The sequence below is a fragment of the Pinus tabuliformis genome, chromosome 1_1 (genome assembly GCF_031772625.1).
Source record: "Pinus tabuliformis cultivar Carrire ecotype Pingquan chromosome 1_1, CPIR1, whole genome shotgun sequence".
Taxonomy (NCBI): Eukaryota; Viridiplantae; Streptophyta; class Pinopsida; order Pinales; family Pinaceae; genus Pinus; species Pinus tabuliformis.
In genome coordinates, this window is record NC_142297.1 from 748133783 (window position 1) to 748151053 (window position 17271).

Below are 17271 nucleotides of genomic sequence, written 5' to 3' on the forward strand. Positions count from 1 at the left end.
TAGATTTTGCATCATTTTTTACACCAAACTATGCATCATTTTTTGCGTCAAATTTTGAACCAAGATTTGCATCTTATTTTATGACAGGTTTTGCTTCTAGTTTTGTGTCATTTTTTGCATCTATTTTTCATTCTCTTTTGCTTCCTATTTTGTGTCATTCTTTGCTTCCATTTTTGCACCATCATTTGCATCAAGTTTACACTGTATTTTGAATCCAATTTAACATCTTTTTATGCATCCATTTTGTGTCAGTCTTTGCATCTAGTCTTACGCCAGGTTTTGTATCTAGTCTTACACTAGTTTTTGCTTCTATTTTTGTACCAGCTTTGGTGCCTATCTTTGCACCATGTGTTGAATTTGATTTAGCACCAAATTTTGCATCCATTTTTGTGCCCATTTTTGCATCTTTTTTTGGACCATTTTTTACATCCACATTTACGTTTGATTTGTCTCCATTTTTCCCATCTCATTTTGCACCATATTTTGCGTCATTTGTTTCATCCAATTTTGCATCATTTTTAACACCATCTCTTGCATCTAATGTTACATCATTTTGAGCATCCAAATTTGCATTTATATTTGCATCTTATGTTGAGTCATGTGTTGTGTCCACCTTTGCATCTTATTTTGTGTCTAATGGTACATTCAATTTAGAGCCATTTTTTACGTCTACTTTTGTATTTGTTTTTACACCAAGTTTTGCATCCAATTTTAAGCTATTTTATGCCCCTTTTTGCACCATTTTTTTGTGTCTACTTGTGTCCAATGTTGCACCATTATTTACACTGAATTTTTCATCCAATTTTGCATTTTTTTGGTGTCTAGTTTTACATCGTTTTCACCATCCAAATTTGCATCTTTTTTGCCTCATTTTGTGTCCACATTTGCATATAATTTTGTGTCTGAGTTCGAGCCTAAATTTCCATGTGATTAGGAATCATTTTTTACATCCAATATGGCATCCTTGGTTTCACCTTTTTTCAGCCCCATTTTGCATCTTGTTTTATGTCTTTTCTTACATCTTTTTTTTTTCCTTTTTTTGCACCCAAGTTTGCATCCCAAATTTACACCATTATTTGCATCATCATTTGGCATATTAATTTGTAACGTTTTTTGCTTCTTTTTAACGCTCAACTTTGCATCTTATTTTACATCTAGTTGTTGTCTTTTTTTGCATCTAATTTGGTGCCCATTTATGTGTCCTTGTTTTTGCCCAATTTGATATCCTTTTGTATGCCATGTTTTGTTCCCTTCTTTGTGTCAACTATTGCACAATTTTTCACTTCTAATTTAAAACACTTTGTATGTCAATTGTTTGCATTTTGTATTAATTCCTAGTTTAACATCCAATTTTGCATCCATGGTTACATCCGCATTTGACTTCTTATATAGAGTATATTTTTCTTTACATATATGACCCCCTTTATAGATTCATAGTGAAATATATGATAGTTTCTAAATATCATTAAAGCAGATATCACAATTCAAAATCATTTGTAAAGAAATTTAAGAGAAATTGACAACATCCATCCAAAAAAATAACAATGTGTCATTAACAATTTTCAAAACATGTATAAAATAGCAACATAATACTAATAAAATCAGTATTATTTTTAATCAAAACAAGTAAAATTCAAATATGATTAACAAATCAAAATATTTCATGAATATCGTTATTCTACGATAAATTAACAACATACATAAATCAAACTCATCGTATGATTACAAAATCAAAATGTCTCATTGATATAGGGTAAATTCACAACACCCATCTAAACATAACAATGTCATTCTACACAATAATTTCTTCATAAAAAACAATGCATGTGCATGCCTAGCTACCACCACCAAGATCATCCTCATGATCATCTTGACCATCCTCATTACTCTGATCCACATCATCACCAACACCGCAACTATCATCATCATCTCCTCCTTCACCACCATCATCCTCATCCTCATCCTCATCATCTCCTGATATATGTTGAACATAATTTGGATCATCGTCTTGGCAATCATTACCTATAGCATTCTGACAAAAAAAATCAATATTACATGTTAGTATTAATTACATAACACAACGCATGTTTTTGTTATACAATGTTAACCATAAAATGAGGTAAGATATAATATCTAATAGTACTAAAAAATAAAATGAAAATATGGTTTAAAAGTATATTGGAAATCCAACTAAAATTACATACCATAGAGTCCATCCAAACAACAAATTCAACCCATCTCTTTTGCTGCAGCACCTCCTTTTCCAAATGATTTGGAGGTCTTCCATATTTTAGTTCCTATCAATCAGTAAATAGGGAGAAATTAGATAACAATGACTTTCTTCTAGTACAAAATTTATTAAAAAAATATCACATGTTTAATATACTTACAAAGGTTGTTATCAGTGCTTTTAAACCTTTCTGGCCACTACGATGAGTGACTTTTGTCTTGGTTAACCTCGCCTTGGATGCCTTGTCCTTAAACATAAACCAATTCAATTGATTTTGACACAAATACATGTCTAAGATACTTATAAGTATTAATACATTCTAAATAATGTTTAATGAAAAATTCAATACCTGAATGCTCTCATTGCCGGCTTTTCTTTGTGCATCCAACTTCTCATATGATTTTACAAGCTCTTTCCATACTTTAAAAGGTATGTCAATAGGTCTTTGTTTCAGTCTTTGATCTTGAGGCATTTTTTTAATTTTTCTTGTTTGGTTAAAAATTTTGGTTAAAAAAAACCGAACAAGTAATTCACATCAATGGCATGGGGACTCTATGGATATGTGTAAAAAAATGGCTATAAAGAAAACATCCAAAAAACATATGAGCTCTCCCTTTGATGGTCACTTGGGGCATATGGCTGGAAAGGAACAACTCCATTTTTGAAAATCAAGGACAATCCTTTCTCAAAGTCCTTCCTAATATTTGCTCCAAATGTCTTAAAATGAAAAACAAAATTCAAACGTCATCCTTAAACATCTCCCTTAAATATAACGTTGGACCATAAATTCTTCATTTTTATTGTTATCGGCTCTGGAATGATTTTTCTATATGCAATTATATAATGAAATATGTGTGCACTAATGAAAAAACATTGAGTTTCATTTTTCATAATCACAAACAATGAAAAAAGAATCACACGTAACTAGCATCATTTTGGAAATTTTATATTTATTAAAAATCTTTAACATGTTTTCCTCCCATATCTCATAAAAAGGTGTGAAATTTTTTATATACTCTCCAATAAGCACTACAACAAAACCAGCGATTTGGAGGTTTTACACTAAGTTTTTCAACATCGAGCTTACTAGGGCTTGCACCACCGGGGTTATTAGTAAGAATCTCATGAGGTTTGCATAGCCATGATTATTAGAATCAAAATAGTAGGATTTGCACTAAAAAACAGTTCATAATGCTTTCCTGCTGGGGAGAAAATCACAAGTTCAACTTCTGCAATGCAGAGCACCGAGAGCTCGTAAGCTTTCTTCAGCAATCCACCTACGCTTGGAAAATGTAGCCTGCTTGCTGGCGATGTTCTCAATCCTCTTCCTCTGCATCTTTCCCCTCACTATTCTTGTATGTCCTCTTTCGTTTTTCCCTCCAAACAAACCCTCTCAAATTGAGAAAGCAGAACAACTCACTCGATGAGAATCCGAATCCAATTATCGCTTCTAACAATAACCCAATACGATACCAGAAGTGATTACACAAAAACCTCATTGACTCTTCATTTGTTTGGAAAAGAGCCAAGCATAAACTTCTGACGAGGGTTTCTGTCTCAAGTCTGGCTCGCAGGACGTCGCTTAGTCAATTGCGAGAAAAGTTTTCCACCTGCCTGTCACATATGGTTTGTCACACTATATATTAAAATAAGGTTGATCATACTAACAATAAGGTTGTATAGTGTAAAAGGAGGGCTCTCCTGACTGCATTTGGTTGGTTTATAGAAAATATTGCTGGAATGTGTAATGTGAATGCTCTGCTAACTGTTTTTTAAGCATTTGGAAGTATTAAAACCCCCTAGGATAATTAATGTAAGACCTGTTAATTAATGTGTAAAGATGGCTATTGTCCTTGGGCTACCTTAGTTGTTCGTGTTTAGTGATCTGTGGTATTATGACTCCTCAAGTCACTATTAAACCATGAGAACCATGCCCAGGCAGACTAGTGTGACATTGTGGATGAGAACCAAAACTAGACTCCTATAACCTCCTTTTTCATCCTTTAAATTGCAGAATTAACTGACTGTTCTAGTAATCGTTCTTGAGCACCTAAAGATGTGCACCCTAAATAATAAGAATAATACCTTGTAACATATGAATAGTCCATCCTGTGCATGTAGGATATGCACATGAGGTCCAATAAAATCGTTAACCAGAATACCAGGTGTTATTAAAGACTCTACAGGTTGATATATATGAATGTTACAGTGTGCAGGAGTATGATTCAATTCCATACGAAAATACAAAACATCTGATAGGATTTCCTTATACCTCATAGGCAAACAACCATTGTCCCTTCTATAGATGAGCAAAATAAGTGCTTGGTTCTCTACACTAAATAAAGACAAAGTATAGTACTTATTGCTGACAAAATAGGATTTAAATCGTGGTTCAATTGCTTGACATTCAGCTGGTCACAGAATTGTAGAGTGCATAATCATAAGTGATGTTGCGAGCCTCATTGCTCAAAGTCTAAGGGTCTTGCGAGCCATAATCACAGCCATGTATGGAATATCTTGTGATTATGGCATTTTATGAGGTCAATTCTTGTGAAGAAATTTCAGTTTATAATAAATTTTGAACCTCAACAAAGTTTTGGCAAGACCTGGCTGAGCTAGGACATCAACAACACAGCTGATATGAATGACATAATCTAGCCTCAAGAGGGAGCCTCTTTTGTTTCATCACTCTAACAATCTATGGAGTGGTGGAAAGCATAACAACTTCCCCTTGAATATGACACCTAAACTGAGTACAAATCCTAAATGATGCAGCCTTTGGTGCATGTCTCTCAAAGTATCGATATTTCAAATGTTGAAAGCTCTTGTGCCCATTTGATATGCATTCGATTGCAGTTCCCCTGAAGAAAGAATCTTATAAAGGTGAGGCCATGGCCAATATGTTAGCCATATCCATTGGAGTTGCCATTGCTTGACAACTTTAGTGTGATCAGTCCCACCATGATTCACATGGGCTTCTACTCAACACTGGCTATTGCTATTGTAAGAGTCTTCAAGCTCGTTGAACCCATAGTATTGATAAGTGTATTCTTTGGGTCTCTGGTTTTCAAATTCTGCCTGTGTTTTTCTCTCAGTATCATTATTTCAAATGCTGAAAGCTCTAATTCCCATTTTTGTGTATTTGATTGTGGTTTCCCTGAATAAAGAAGCTTATAAAGGTGAGCCCGAGGCCAATATGTTGGCCATATCCAATGGAGTTACTATTTCAGCTTATGGGGAGGCCAAGATGAATGCATGGGAGGTGATTCTCCAGTTAAGTGCAGTTGCATGTGAGACTACCCAATTGGTTCTCATACAAATTCCACAAACATAAAAAGGGATTAAGTTGAATCCAATCACATCTTTGTTGCTCCTTGTTGCCTTATTTTTCTCAGCACCCCCTGGGCCTTAGTAGAATACCCATTTGTGATAATCGGGGTCTCTTCCTTTGATTTGGATTACATGACATTCTGCTTGTGCCTTGGCTCTTAATCTTGCAGTGTTTCTTCTGATAGGAAAGACTTCAGCCTTGACTATGAATGTTGCTGGTCTTGTCAAGGACTGGCTGCTCATAACATAATCTTTGTCTGTAATAAATGAAAAGGTTACAGTCATAAACTTGAGTGGGTGTGGACTGGCTTTTCTGGCTGTCTGTTACTATAATCATTTGAAACTTCAAGCTCTCAAGTCCAATGACAACCAACCAACGTACCTCAGCAGTGCAGCTGATGCCAATGATGAAGGAGAAGGTTTGATAATGACGAGTGGGACATTCTCAATCAGAGATTCAGAACCAGTAGAGAAAAATCAAACTCAAGCTTCAGGATTAGGTATTTAGATCATTAATATTGTCTTGTGCTAGAGATTACTGTTCTTGGATTGGCTCCTCTATGCCCAGATCTATTTGGAGGGAACAGGCCAGTCATTCACAGTGAAGAAGATATTGAAAATATTAGTGTATAATGATGGACAGGATGGTGCCATGGTGCCAACCTAAATCTCAAGTAAGGAGACATCTGTTTATCAATTTGTCAAGAAGCATGGCCTACAATTCAATTGCTCTAAGCCTATCACTTCTTCCACCTGTCAAATAAATTGTTTCCTGTTTGTTTAGTTAACTATGGTTCTAATAAATATACTATTGTTTGATGTAAAAAGACAAAAAAAACAAAAAATATGGAAAGTTGTGACCCCATTTTCTAACTACAAATTGAAATCGGATTACCATAGTGACCACCTCTGCTTATTGGAATCAAAAAGGGGGTGGGTTATGCACAATCCTCCGTATCATTTTCTATTACCAGAGATAATTAAAGCCACCCTAAACTCAAGTCTTAACTATGCTGATAGGGTGTTTGGGGAGGGGGATCCCTTACCAACCCACTATAATCTGCACAAAAGCATCCTAAGAACATATGCAAAATGCTCTCCTATCATCTAATGTCCAAGCAAGGAAACTCTTGAAAATATTATCTCTGCTCTGCTGAATGTAGGGCTAGTCTAATAGGTGGAAGGTGCCATACTCTGGATCAGTCTGGAGCTGGTTTACCCCTAATGGGTGGAAGGTGCCATACTCTGGATCAGTCTGGAGCTGGTTTACCCCTAATGGGTGGAAGGTGCCATACTCTGGATCTGTCTGGAGCTGGTTTACCCCTAATGGGTGGAAGGTGCCATACTTTGGATCTGCAAAGTATCTATCTAGAGCTGGTCCATAACTCGCTCTGATTATGTATGGCCTAATCTAATAGGTGGAAGGTGTCATACTCTGGATCAGTCTGGAGCTGATTTACCCCTAATGGGTGGAAGGCGCCATACTCTGGATCTGTCTGGAGCTGGTCCATAACTCGGTCTGATCATGTATGATCTGTAACGTAATATGGCACAACCCCGAACAGGCATCAAAGATGATGATTGACCACCAAGGCAGAAGGTTGAGGTGAGATCCCATCTAAAGTTGGAAGGAAAGAAACTATGGATAAAATCTTGGCTGCTCCTCTGAATCCGGGGTAGAATAACAGTTAGGAAGTACCCTGTGTAAATGATGAAACAACATAGAAATGCTCCCTTAGTGCTTCCAGATGTATACCAATTAATGAGCATTCAAGTGTTATTTCAAATATGAATCAAATTGAAACAATGTCAAAATTTTCCAAAATTCAAGAGAGCAGTGCTATAAATGAAATCAAAGTTTAGATTCCAACATACAATGGTCAAACTAGTGCCAAATAAACACATTAATGATGTTCAGATATGACAGAAAGACACCAGCACCAAAGCACAAGACTATGTATGTAAAACAATGCATCCACAATAATAATAATAAAAAATAAAAATAAAAAATAGAAGATATATACTAGTTCCAAAACAAGAAAGTTTACATAACAATGATGCAAATAAACCCCAAAGTTTGATCATTCAGGACGTTAGCATGATCTCAAGAATTCTACAGTAAAAGCTAGTACTTGAACTCCTAGTAACAGAAGATAGAACCAGTGTGATGCTAGTATTATTGAGTGGATGTTTGGGCTGTTATCAGCACTGATTTAGTTTTGGATATACCTGAGATATTAGTCATGCAAAAATTTTCAAAAAGGAAACGTTTTGACAGAGCAGAGTGTGATCTGGTTGCAGAGTAGCAAACCTTGTTCATAAATTCCAAAGGGCAGAGAGATAGGCTTGTTCATGCTTTAATGTGAGTCTTTAGAAGATGTATCAAGCTATAAAATACCAAACCCATCATGAATACTTGCAGATTAGAATAATGTGATCTCAAACTCCAGACATCGAACTTCAATAACATAGATCATTACAATTATATTAGTCAAATTGTTCATCTTGTTTTGGCATGACTCTGTCCTTGGAGATGTTCTCTGTTGCTAGATTTATCAGAATGATTGCAAGAAAGCAATGGAAACAGGCTAAAAATTAAACTGTTTATGCAGTCAATTGTTCCATCATGAAAGTGACTTGGAAGGCGTGGATCTCATGCATTTGAATGTTATGATGAGCAATAAATGATTATTATGCCATTTGTGTGTTTTATCTCTCATAAATAGATTCAGATCTGAAAAGAATTAGATTTGTAGCCCTGAACGTCAAACAATTAGGGCAGAATGTATTCAACTTGCCAAGCATGTTGTTCACCTTGATTTAGGGTCGACGCTTCTGTAATGTGTAGATCAAGAAAATGGTGCAACACTTACCCTAAATCCTTAGTATGTGAACTTACACAGGAACTAATGGAAATTTCAAGCCTCCTGCAAACAATTCTGCCTAAGGATAACGCAAATGACAAAAAGGTAATTTGTATCAACAGGATGACCAATGTCAAATATATTTTTTTGGGAAGATTAGAAAACAGCCAGTCATGATTTTGGCAAAACTGAAAAATCAGTTGCCAGTCAGAAGATGCATATATTTTTGCCTAATTAATATATACATTTTTTTTCTTTGAAAAAAAAAAAAAGTCAAATATTATGTAGAATATTACAAGAAGGAACATAGGTTATCAATAAATGGATTCCAGATATAACTGTGAAAAAAATTATTAACCTCGGAACCATTCTGCAATCACAAGAAATTAACATAAAAGCCACTTATCCCTGCTTGATAAATAAAATTAAAAGAAAAATTAAGAAAAATCTCATCCAAGACTTTCACAATGAACTCTGGGAGCAAGAGTAAATCAAATTGAAATTGACCAGCCTCTGCTTTTTTCAATCTTAGAGGAAGTACTAAAGAATTTACAAACCGTTTCTCTGTTTTAAACATCTTATACACTCCAAGATAATTGAAAATTATTCCATTTAACCTGGGATATAGATCAGGACAGACCAATCCTATAAAATACAATAGCAGTAGATTGAATAAACCATTAACTTGGGGAGGATGAAAAGAATATTTAGTTCCACAGAATTCTATAGAAAGAATAGGAAGTTCCACAAAATTGTAAAATAGAATTCATGGAATGCTAGATGACCAGTCTACAAATCACTTTTATTTAGCTTAGTTTATTTATTAGTGAAAAGTAACCTTAACTCAGCTGCAAACAGTTGTATCTTAGGCAACTACTCTCCATGGTCAGTCCAAATGGTGAATAGAATTCATACTTGCAATGTTCAGAAAGGTTCAAATCTCATGGGGATTATACTGGCCTTGACTCATGAGGACTTCTCACTCTATTCAATGAAGCAAAATAACTTGAGACAACTGCAAGCAACTAACTTGTTTCTGCCTTTCTGGAAAAAGTAATTGAACTCGAATTGTACCACCTTGCTGCAACAAACACATAGTTAGAAAGCTATGTCGCACTGGCTTTGGGACGGGGGTAGCAGGGATGGTGGGTAAGTTTCCGGAACCACCAGAGTGCACCCCCAAATTTTTCAGGGGACAGAAAGTTGGAGATGGCAATAATATATAAATTATTTTATATATTATAATAATAATAGTAATAGTAATCATAAATATTTAAAATTTTGAAAATAATAAAATATTAAATATAATAATAATAATATTTTTTTCTTAATTCACCACGATAAATATAAAACATTTAAATAAATTCCAATTGCAAATAAGAAACACTGTGAATAAGAATTTAAATAAATTCAAAGAGAAAATTTAAATAGATCCCAAAAGCTGCCGTTGATGCCCACCCCCCTGACACTGATAAAGATTATAAATACAGTCAGGGATAAGAATTGCAGAGGAATAGCAAGTATTGACTGAGAGTATGATGCACTGGAGTCTGTGAGTGCCAGCGCCGCAGAAAGGAATTGCTGAGAACAATTTTAGAATGATATGCTGAGATGACAAGTAGGATTTAGAAAATTAGAAGCAGGTAGGATTTAGACTTCAGGCAGGTGCAGAGATGGATTTAGGTTATATATATCTATATATATAAATATAATCTTGAACTGTCAGTAGGTTCAAGGGTCAGTTGACTGTCCCAGATATTTTTGTGAGGGACGGATTGGGAATGCCCTAGAAGTTCCCATGTCTCCAATGATGCCCCCAGCTATTCTGGGACATTCCCAAGCCATTTTTAAGTCCCCAAAACACTGGAATGCAGGATACAAGGGATTTGTCATCAGGCACATGTTGACTCTCCATGCAACATAGTTGGAAAGTAAGAGAGATATGGGAGACACGAGTTGAAAAAAAAAAAAATTTAAAAAAGAGTCTGAAGTACAAGTTAATTACAAAAATGTAGATGAAAGTAAGAATGACCAAAAATTCTTTCAGTACGAATGACCAAAAACACTCCAGTGGTATTTCATTAAAGAACATAAGTTTATTATTTTTAATCCTGACTGTCTTCTCCCATATAATCAACTTCTAAAAGGTTAATAATTCCTCTAATGTTTAGCAAACAGACAAGTTGCTGAGTCGAGAGAACAAAGGAAGGCAAGTAGCATCTGTCTCCCTCTCAACCCTGCACATCCTACCCCGCACCTAGAATGGTTTCGCTTACTGTAGAGGAGATTCTGTAGCACATAAACAAAAAACTTCAGAGACACCCTTATTGTCTTTAGCATAAACACTCTCAATAACGAAAAAGAATTTGACTTTGTGTTTAAAATGGCAAATGCATGATGTAGAAGTAGTTTTAGATAAGCTAACTCTAGCTGCTTAGTACTTACTAGATTAGGAATGACTGCCACAGGTTATTCATGGATATAAATTTTAAGATAATGTGTTGGATAGCAAAAGGTTAGAATATGATTTTTATTAGTATATTTGTTGTACTTTGAACTGCAGCATTTTGCTTGGAACTGGATACAACTTACGCTTAATTAATTAAGATAAGCTAACTATAGCTGATTAGTAGAATGGGGACGACTTTCAGTGGTTGTTAATAGTAAATTAAAAGTTGGATGAAAAAGTGTTAGAATGAAACTTTTATAAGTTTAGGTTTGTTGTACTTTGAGCTGCAATATTTACTCAGAACGGAATAAAACTTATGCCTGATTAACAGCACATGCAACAAAATATTCAATATGAACATATAAGGGTTTAAACCAGGAATTTCAAGTAAGGAGATGTTAAAGTCCTCTTTTTTTTTGAAAGATGTAAAGCAATGAAAAATATAGCACATACTCAGAATCAACAGGGGAAACCATTATTATCCTCATTTTGTTACAAGTTGTATTTTAATAAAATCTTAATTACCCCAAAAATCAAAGCATGCAGCATGAAACGATATTGAAGACGACTGTGCTGAGATATTATCTAAACAACACTCTTGAATGAAAAGAGATTCAAACTTCCTAATGCCAATCATTTTCTGGGAATGGAACCTAAGCAACATTAAGCTAATTAAGACTCAAAATTTCTGTATTTAAATTTCATAGACAATTTAATTCCTCCAGAGCAGATGGCTTCTCATTGACTTGAAGTGTTTTGAGCTGTATTTTTCACTCAATTTAGGTTCAGCGAGTCATACGATTAGCCCTTGTCACATGCCAGCCAGAGGTCACAAGTTCAAACTGTGCAGAATCAGCAATTGCAAAAGTAAACCTCTCAACGAGCCACTCAGTTCTGCACTTCAACATGTTACATAACACACAAAAGTTCTCGCATTATCTAGAAGCATGATGATTCATGTTTACAGCCCTAAATTTGATCAACTTAGCAAATCGTTAACAACAAAGACTCAACGAGAACCCTTTTAACATAATGCTACAATTCATTTGAAGGTAAAGCTCAACCTACATGCATAAAACTTCAAATAACATAACAATCAACCCTCAACATAGCATGATAGCCCTTTACACATGCCAGCTAGAGGTGACGAGATCAAGCCGTGGGGTCACCGATTGCCAAAGGCAACATCTCAATGACCTAACAAGTTATGTTCTTTCCGCAACTGTGATCAAAAACTTCTAGGATTTTCTATCTAGCGACTTCATTGATTATCTGTGAAGTTAAGACAGGCTATCCTGATATTTGAACTTTTACCCATGGAAATTAATCTTTCATTCAAAAGGAACACTTCAGTGATTATCTATGAACTTAGGACAGGCTGTTGTGATATTTTAGTTTCGCACACGGCCATAGAGTTTTGCTTTTAAATGAATACCTCATTGATTATCTCTAAACTTAGGACAGGCCGTTGTGATATTGGAAGTTTTAAGCATCGAACCGCGCTTTGATTTTAAAGAAATTGAAATGCTACGTCGGAAATGATTGTTATCGGGTTTACAGATCCAGTGTAAAAAACATTGGGATTAAATGTTAGAAGTCTAGGATGTAGTGATTTCATGCACTATATTTTTTTAAGTTAGGACGGGATTAATAAACCTCTAGAATTGTCTAGATGATTAAATCATCGCCTAAATTCGATCTGCATAACTCGAAGAAAACCGTTTTGGGCAAAAAAAAATGCAATTCATTTTAAGGCAAAGCTCAACTTCCATGCTTGAAACCTAAAATATCATAACCTGTCCTAACTTTACAATTTATCAAAGAAATCACTACATTCTGAACTCATCAAGAGAACTAACGCTTCGCATTTCATTTTTGAAAATCATTCGTCACAGGCTATCTCTAAAACGCAACAAGAACCTCTTTATCGCGAATTATTTTAAAGGAAAAAGCTCAATTTTCTTGAAAATATAAATAACGCAACAACATGCCCTAACTTGAAAAATGATCCATGAAATCGGTACCTGGGAAGCTTGAACGAGCTCGTCCAGGGAAGCCGGAGGTGGCAGCTGCTGCTGCTTCTGGCTGTGATAGACCGCGCCCAGTTTCTCTTTAACTCCATGTTTGCTGAGTGAAAACCCTCGCAGCTTCCTCAGAGAAGACTTCATTTTCGCTACAGAGATTTTATGCTTCAGAAACAAAACCTCGAATCACCGTCTTAAAATGCAGAAATCCCCCCCCGTCCTGAATATGTCCGAACTCCATTACGCAAACCACGCAATAGCCCCTCTGAAATGGTCAAGACATTATTGAGGGTCTTGGTATGAACGGGCATGCTGAAAATGCTCTTGGGCTCTTTTCTCAAATGGAGCACAGTGGCGTGAAGCCAACCTACATCACATTCGTGGGTGTTTTGACTGCATGCAGTCATGCCACAACATCTCTGTCAAGACATTTTGTCAAACAATAGACGTGCCATTTCAATACTTGCACATTTCGAATAGAGATCTGTGAGGGAGGTATCTACAAAGATGTTGATCTCAATCTCATTTCTAATCATGTAACTATGCACACACTTACCTCGTTGAAGAGCTTCGACCTATGTACATGCTCGGAGAACACTAACCATAGTAACGGGACCCGGTACCACCTCCTCTAGCAGCATTTGATGGAAAAGCGTCAATGCCTCATAGGCATGTCCATTCTAAGAATATCCAACAATCATAGAGTTCCATGACACCAAATCTCTCTCACACATTTTGTTAAACACTTGGCATGCGTTCTCTATACTTCCACATTTTGCATATAGAGCAAGAAGGGCGTTCCCCACAAATAGATTGCAATTCAATCCGGCTCTTATTATAAAATGATGAACCTTCATCCCCTTCAGAATAAAGGGAAGAATGAGTTCATCGGGCTGTATGCCTTTCTGCCGCATTTGGGAATAGAGTAGGAGGGCTTCCTCACAGGGTCCATTCATGGCGTACCCTCTGATGGGCACATTCCATAAAACACAGTCCCGTTTAGGGGAATTTTCAAAAACCAGTCGTGCATAATTCATGCGGTCAACTTTGTATAGAGGTTTATTAGTTTGCTTAGCAAGAAAATATTTCCATGAAACCCAAATCTGAATATGTGTGTACAAGCTTGCAAATATGAAGCCACACCTTCGTAAGTATCAATAACGGCGTTTGGCTTCTGTGTCTGTTTCTGTTTGTCAGTGGTTTTGCATTTAATGGTAGTGGAAGCTACAGTTGGGCTACGACAATGGATGAGATAGGCATCGCCATTGATGTTGATGTTAGAGTGTGCATGAATATTTACATGCTCTTCCTTTTTAAGTATGTGACGAAATTCTGCTAAGTTGGAGGTTGCACAAGGTAGGATTGTATGTGCCAATTCCATTCTTCAACTGAGGGGACGAGAAAGACACCCCATGTATTTATTTCCAAATTAGTAATTAGTATACGGTAATCTTCTTCGCACTCATAATACAGGGAACCCTTAATGCAAGAAATGTTACATGTAGAAAGCGAGAATAGCTAGAGTTTTTATTTTTGATCGAGAGAGGAGAATAAATAAAATTGCAGAAATGTTACATTGGAAAGCAAGAATAGCTAGAGTTTTTATTCTTACAAGGAGACGAGAATTTGAGAAATTTTATATTGGAGCAATACTTAACAACACTCTTAATTGGGGTTTAGTGGGCTTTGGGTCCATATTTTGAACCAAAGCTCTGATACCATGTGTAAGGGCCTGTTTCCTATTATGAGAGCCTCAACCTATTATACACTAATAGATCTATTTTCTCGCTGGTTTAAAAGTTAAAAATAAAAGAACTTGTTGGTCTTCTCACATAGCTTTAAACATTTAACATCTTATCATTTTATCATAAGCAACATAAGTTAAGGTGAGCATTCTATTGATATCAACTTGACAAGAGTAGTCCAGGGAAAAATACCTGTTCCGGCGGTTGATGATGATATCTTTGTCTTATAGCTCCAGCTGAACGCTCCTTCTGACCGACCCAACCGGATTTACCTCCCAGCCAACTAGGAAATAAATTCCTAGCCCAGGAAACCTCCACAGGTTCCCTAGCCCTCCGTGCCCAAGTCCAACCAGATATAGTGTGTCCTCAAGAAAAATGTGCAAAACTAGATAATGATACTTTCCTCCTCTCAAACCCAAGAAACCTCCACAGGTTTCCAAGGTCTCCCAAAATCATAACAAGGCCAAACAATCACAACCAACCCCCACAATCCTAAGCAAGACTCCAACTCCCCCTTTTCTTCCTTCCCCCTTCCCTTTTTATACCCTCTTTCCTCAACCACCTCTCATTAATGTCATTAACTCTCACCCATCCTTGGTTGACTTCTCTTCTAAGCTAGGAGTACATTTGGAATTGTGACATGAATATAAAATTGAGAATTTAATGGGAAAGGATCATGTCTTCTCCCAAGTAATCTGAAAAGTACATTTGGGAATGTGAAGTGTAATTACATGGAGAGGACCATGTCTTCTCCTTAGTAGATGTGAGGGTACATTGGGGAATGTGAAATGAATAAATATATATTGATGATAAGATGGAGAGGACCATGTCTTCTCCTTAGTAAATGTGAGGGTACATTGGGGAATGTGAAATGAATAAATATATATTGATGATAAGATGGAGAGGACCATGTCTTCTCCTTAGTAAATGTGAGGGTACATTGGGGAATGTGAAATGAATAAATATATATTGATGATAAGATGGAGAGGACTATGTCTTCTCCCAAGTAAATGTGAGGGTACATTGGGGAATGTGAAATGAATAAATATATTTTGAATTAATGGAAGGAGACCATATCCTACATAATATTCAAATTGAGAAGGTAAGTGGGGAATTTGAATAATGGAAATCATAAATTTATTTTATGACCAATATTTCTCAATATTTTCAGATAATGTAAATATTAACACAATTTGTAGGATAAGATTTAAGTGGGGCATTACAGTTTTGATGTAGTTTTTGCCTTGAAAAATGATTATTGTGATTGTAATGGTGAGAAATTATTCTATAAACAGTGTTAAGTGTTATTTAGAATAAATGAGAAATTCTTTTTGAATATATAAGACTAATCTTTGAGAGAATAGATATATATTCCCTAATTATCACATAAACAAGGGGTTAATCTTGCATTTAGTGCTTTATCTCTGTAGAGTTTCGCTAAACAAAGGGAATACCTCCTCCTGCGTGACTTCGATTGTCCCTCCCTCTTACAGGATTGCCAAGCATTAAGAATTGAATCTTCTTTATTTTAAAGATGTAGTCTTGTCGAATATACCAAAAACATAGTAGGATTCTTTCATTATTGACAAAATCAAGCACATGTGCAAGGGAAGTATTCATCTATGGATGGTTAACAAGTTCATTAATAACTACAAGCAAACGCTTCAAACTATGTATTAATGATCTCTAGTCATCATCTAAAGAGTTCAAGAATCAAATCAATTCCAACCTAAGTTCTAAGTATATGGTAAACCTCTACTCTAGAGGTTCTATTATTGTAAAATTTCACAACTATGGAAGTTGTGGCAAGGTCTCAAAGGAGGGACTTTCTTTTTGGGGAAAAACTAACCTTTTTTCAAAAGATAGTTTCTATAATTGAATCCATCTTCAATATCCATTTCTTCAACCCCACTCTGCCGGATTTGAATATTGAATCCCCCCTACTTATTTTGGGATGAGATGATCTTTCAAAAGCCAACATAAATATATTGGGGACTTACAACAATATACAAACTAAGCAAGGAAGGGTATACACACATGTGTTAGAATTTGAATTGAAGTTGACTTGAGCAAAGGTATAACAATGCATATTTAATTAAATATTGGTGATTTTAACAACCACGTCCATTAGATTAAAATAATGATACTTTATGTGTATCTATATGCAAAGACAAAATACTTGAAAGGCACCTTCCCAACAACAAAGGTCATTATAAGAAAAATGGAAAAATAACAAGTTGATGGGTGGCATGATTGAATGAAGAATCAAAGGGCAAGAAAGAAGAGACATCCAAGTTTAGTCCTAATAAAAGATGTTATGGCCCCTTCCAAGGGGTGCGTTATTAAGAGGGACACAAACATGATCATGGAGTCTGTGCTAAAGTCTTATGAGAGAAATAGGAAGCATGTGAATGAGATATTATGGATTTCAAAAGAGAAATCATGTTATTCAATCTAATAGAAGCAAGGGGATTGGTGCTACTTGAGACTCCATAAGCTCTAAATCAATTGGTGAAAGCAAGAAGTCTAAAAGATAAATGCAAAGAAAGGAATATCCATCTATGTACAAATCTAAAATAAATAAATTCAAAATTATACAGTGTTTCCATATAGACAATGTTAGGTCCCT

The 17271-nt window shown here is 35.7% G+C and overlaps 1 protein-coding gene across 2 annotated transcripts; it reads right to left on the reverse strand.

Moving 5' to 3' along the window:
- Positions 1–1683: 1683 nt before the first annotated feature.
- On the reverse strand, positions 1684–13099 carry LOC149216157 (uncharacterized). Of its 2 annotated transcripts, XM_089391153.1 has the most exons (4): positions 12898–13099; positions 2391–2477; positions 2205–2297; positions 1684–2032 (listed from the first exon to the last, which is right to left on the reverse strand). In XM_089391153.1, the coding sequence occupies exons 1-4, from the start codon at positions 13039–13041 to the stop codon at positions 1835–1837; spliced, it is 522 nt and encodes a 173-aa protein (XP_089247279.1). In that variant the 5' UTR covers positions 13042–13099; the 3' UTR covers positions 1684–1834. The 2 variants fall into 2 exon arrangements, with proteins under 2 accessions (XP_089247279.1, XP_089247280.1); XM_089391154.1 differs by lacking the exon at positions 2391–2477.
- Positions 13100–17271: the final 4172 nt, after the last annotated feature.

Bases quoted from the DNA above. Each gene is read 5' to 3' on its own strand.
- LOC149216157 (XM_089391153.1), bottom strand. From the start codon at position 13,041: ATGAAGTCTTCTCTGAGGAAGCTGCGAGGGTTTTCACTCAGCAAACAT. The intron at 2,478-12,897 runs GTACCGATTTCA...TTTATGTTTAAG, and splicing joins AGCTCGTTCAAGCTTCCCAG to GACAAGGCATCCAAGGCGAG. The intron at 2,298-2,390 runs GTAAGTATATTA...ACTGATTGATAG, and splicing joins AAGCACTGATAACAACCTTT to GAACTAAAATATGGAAGACC.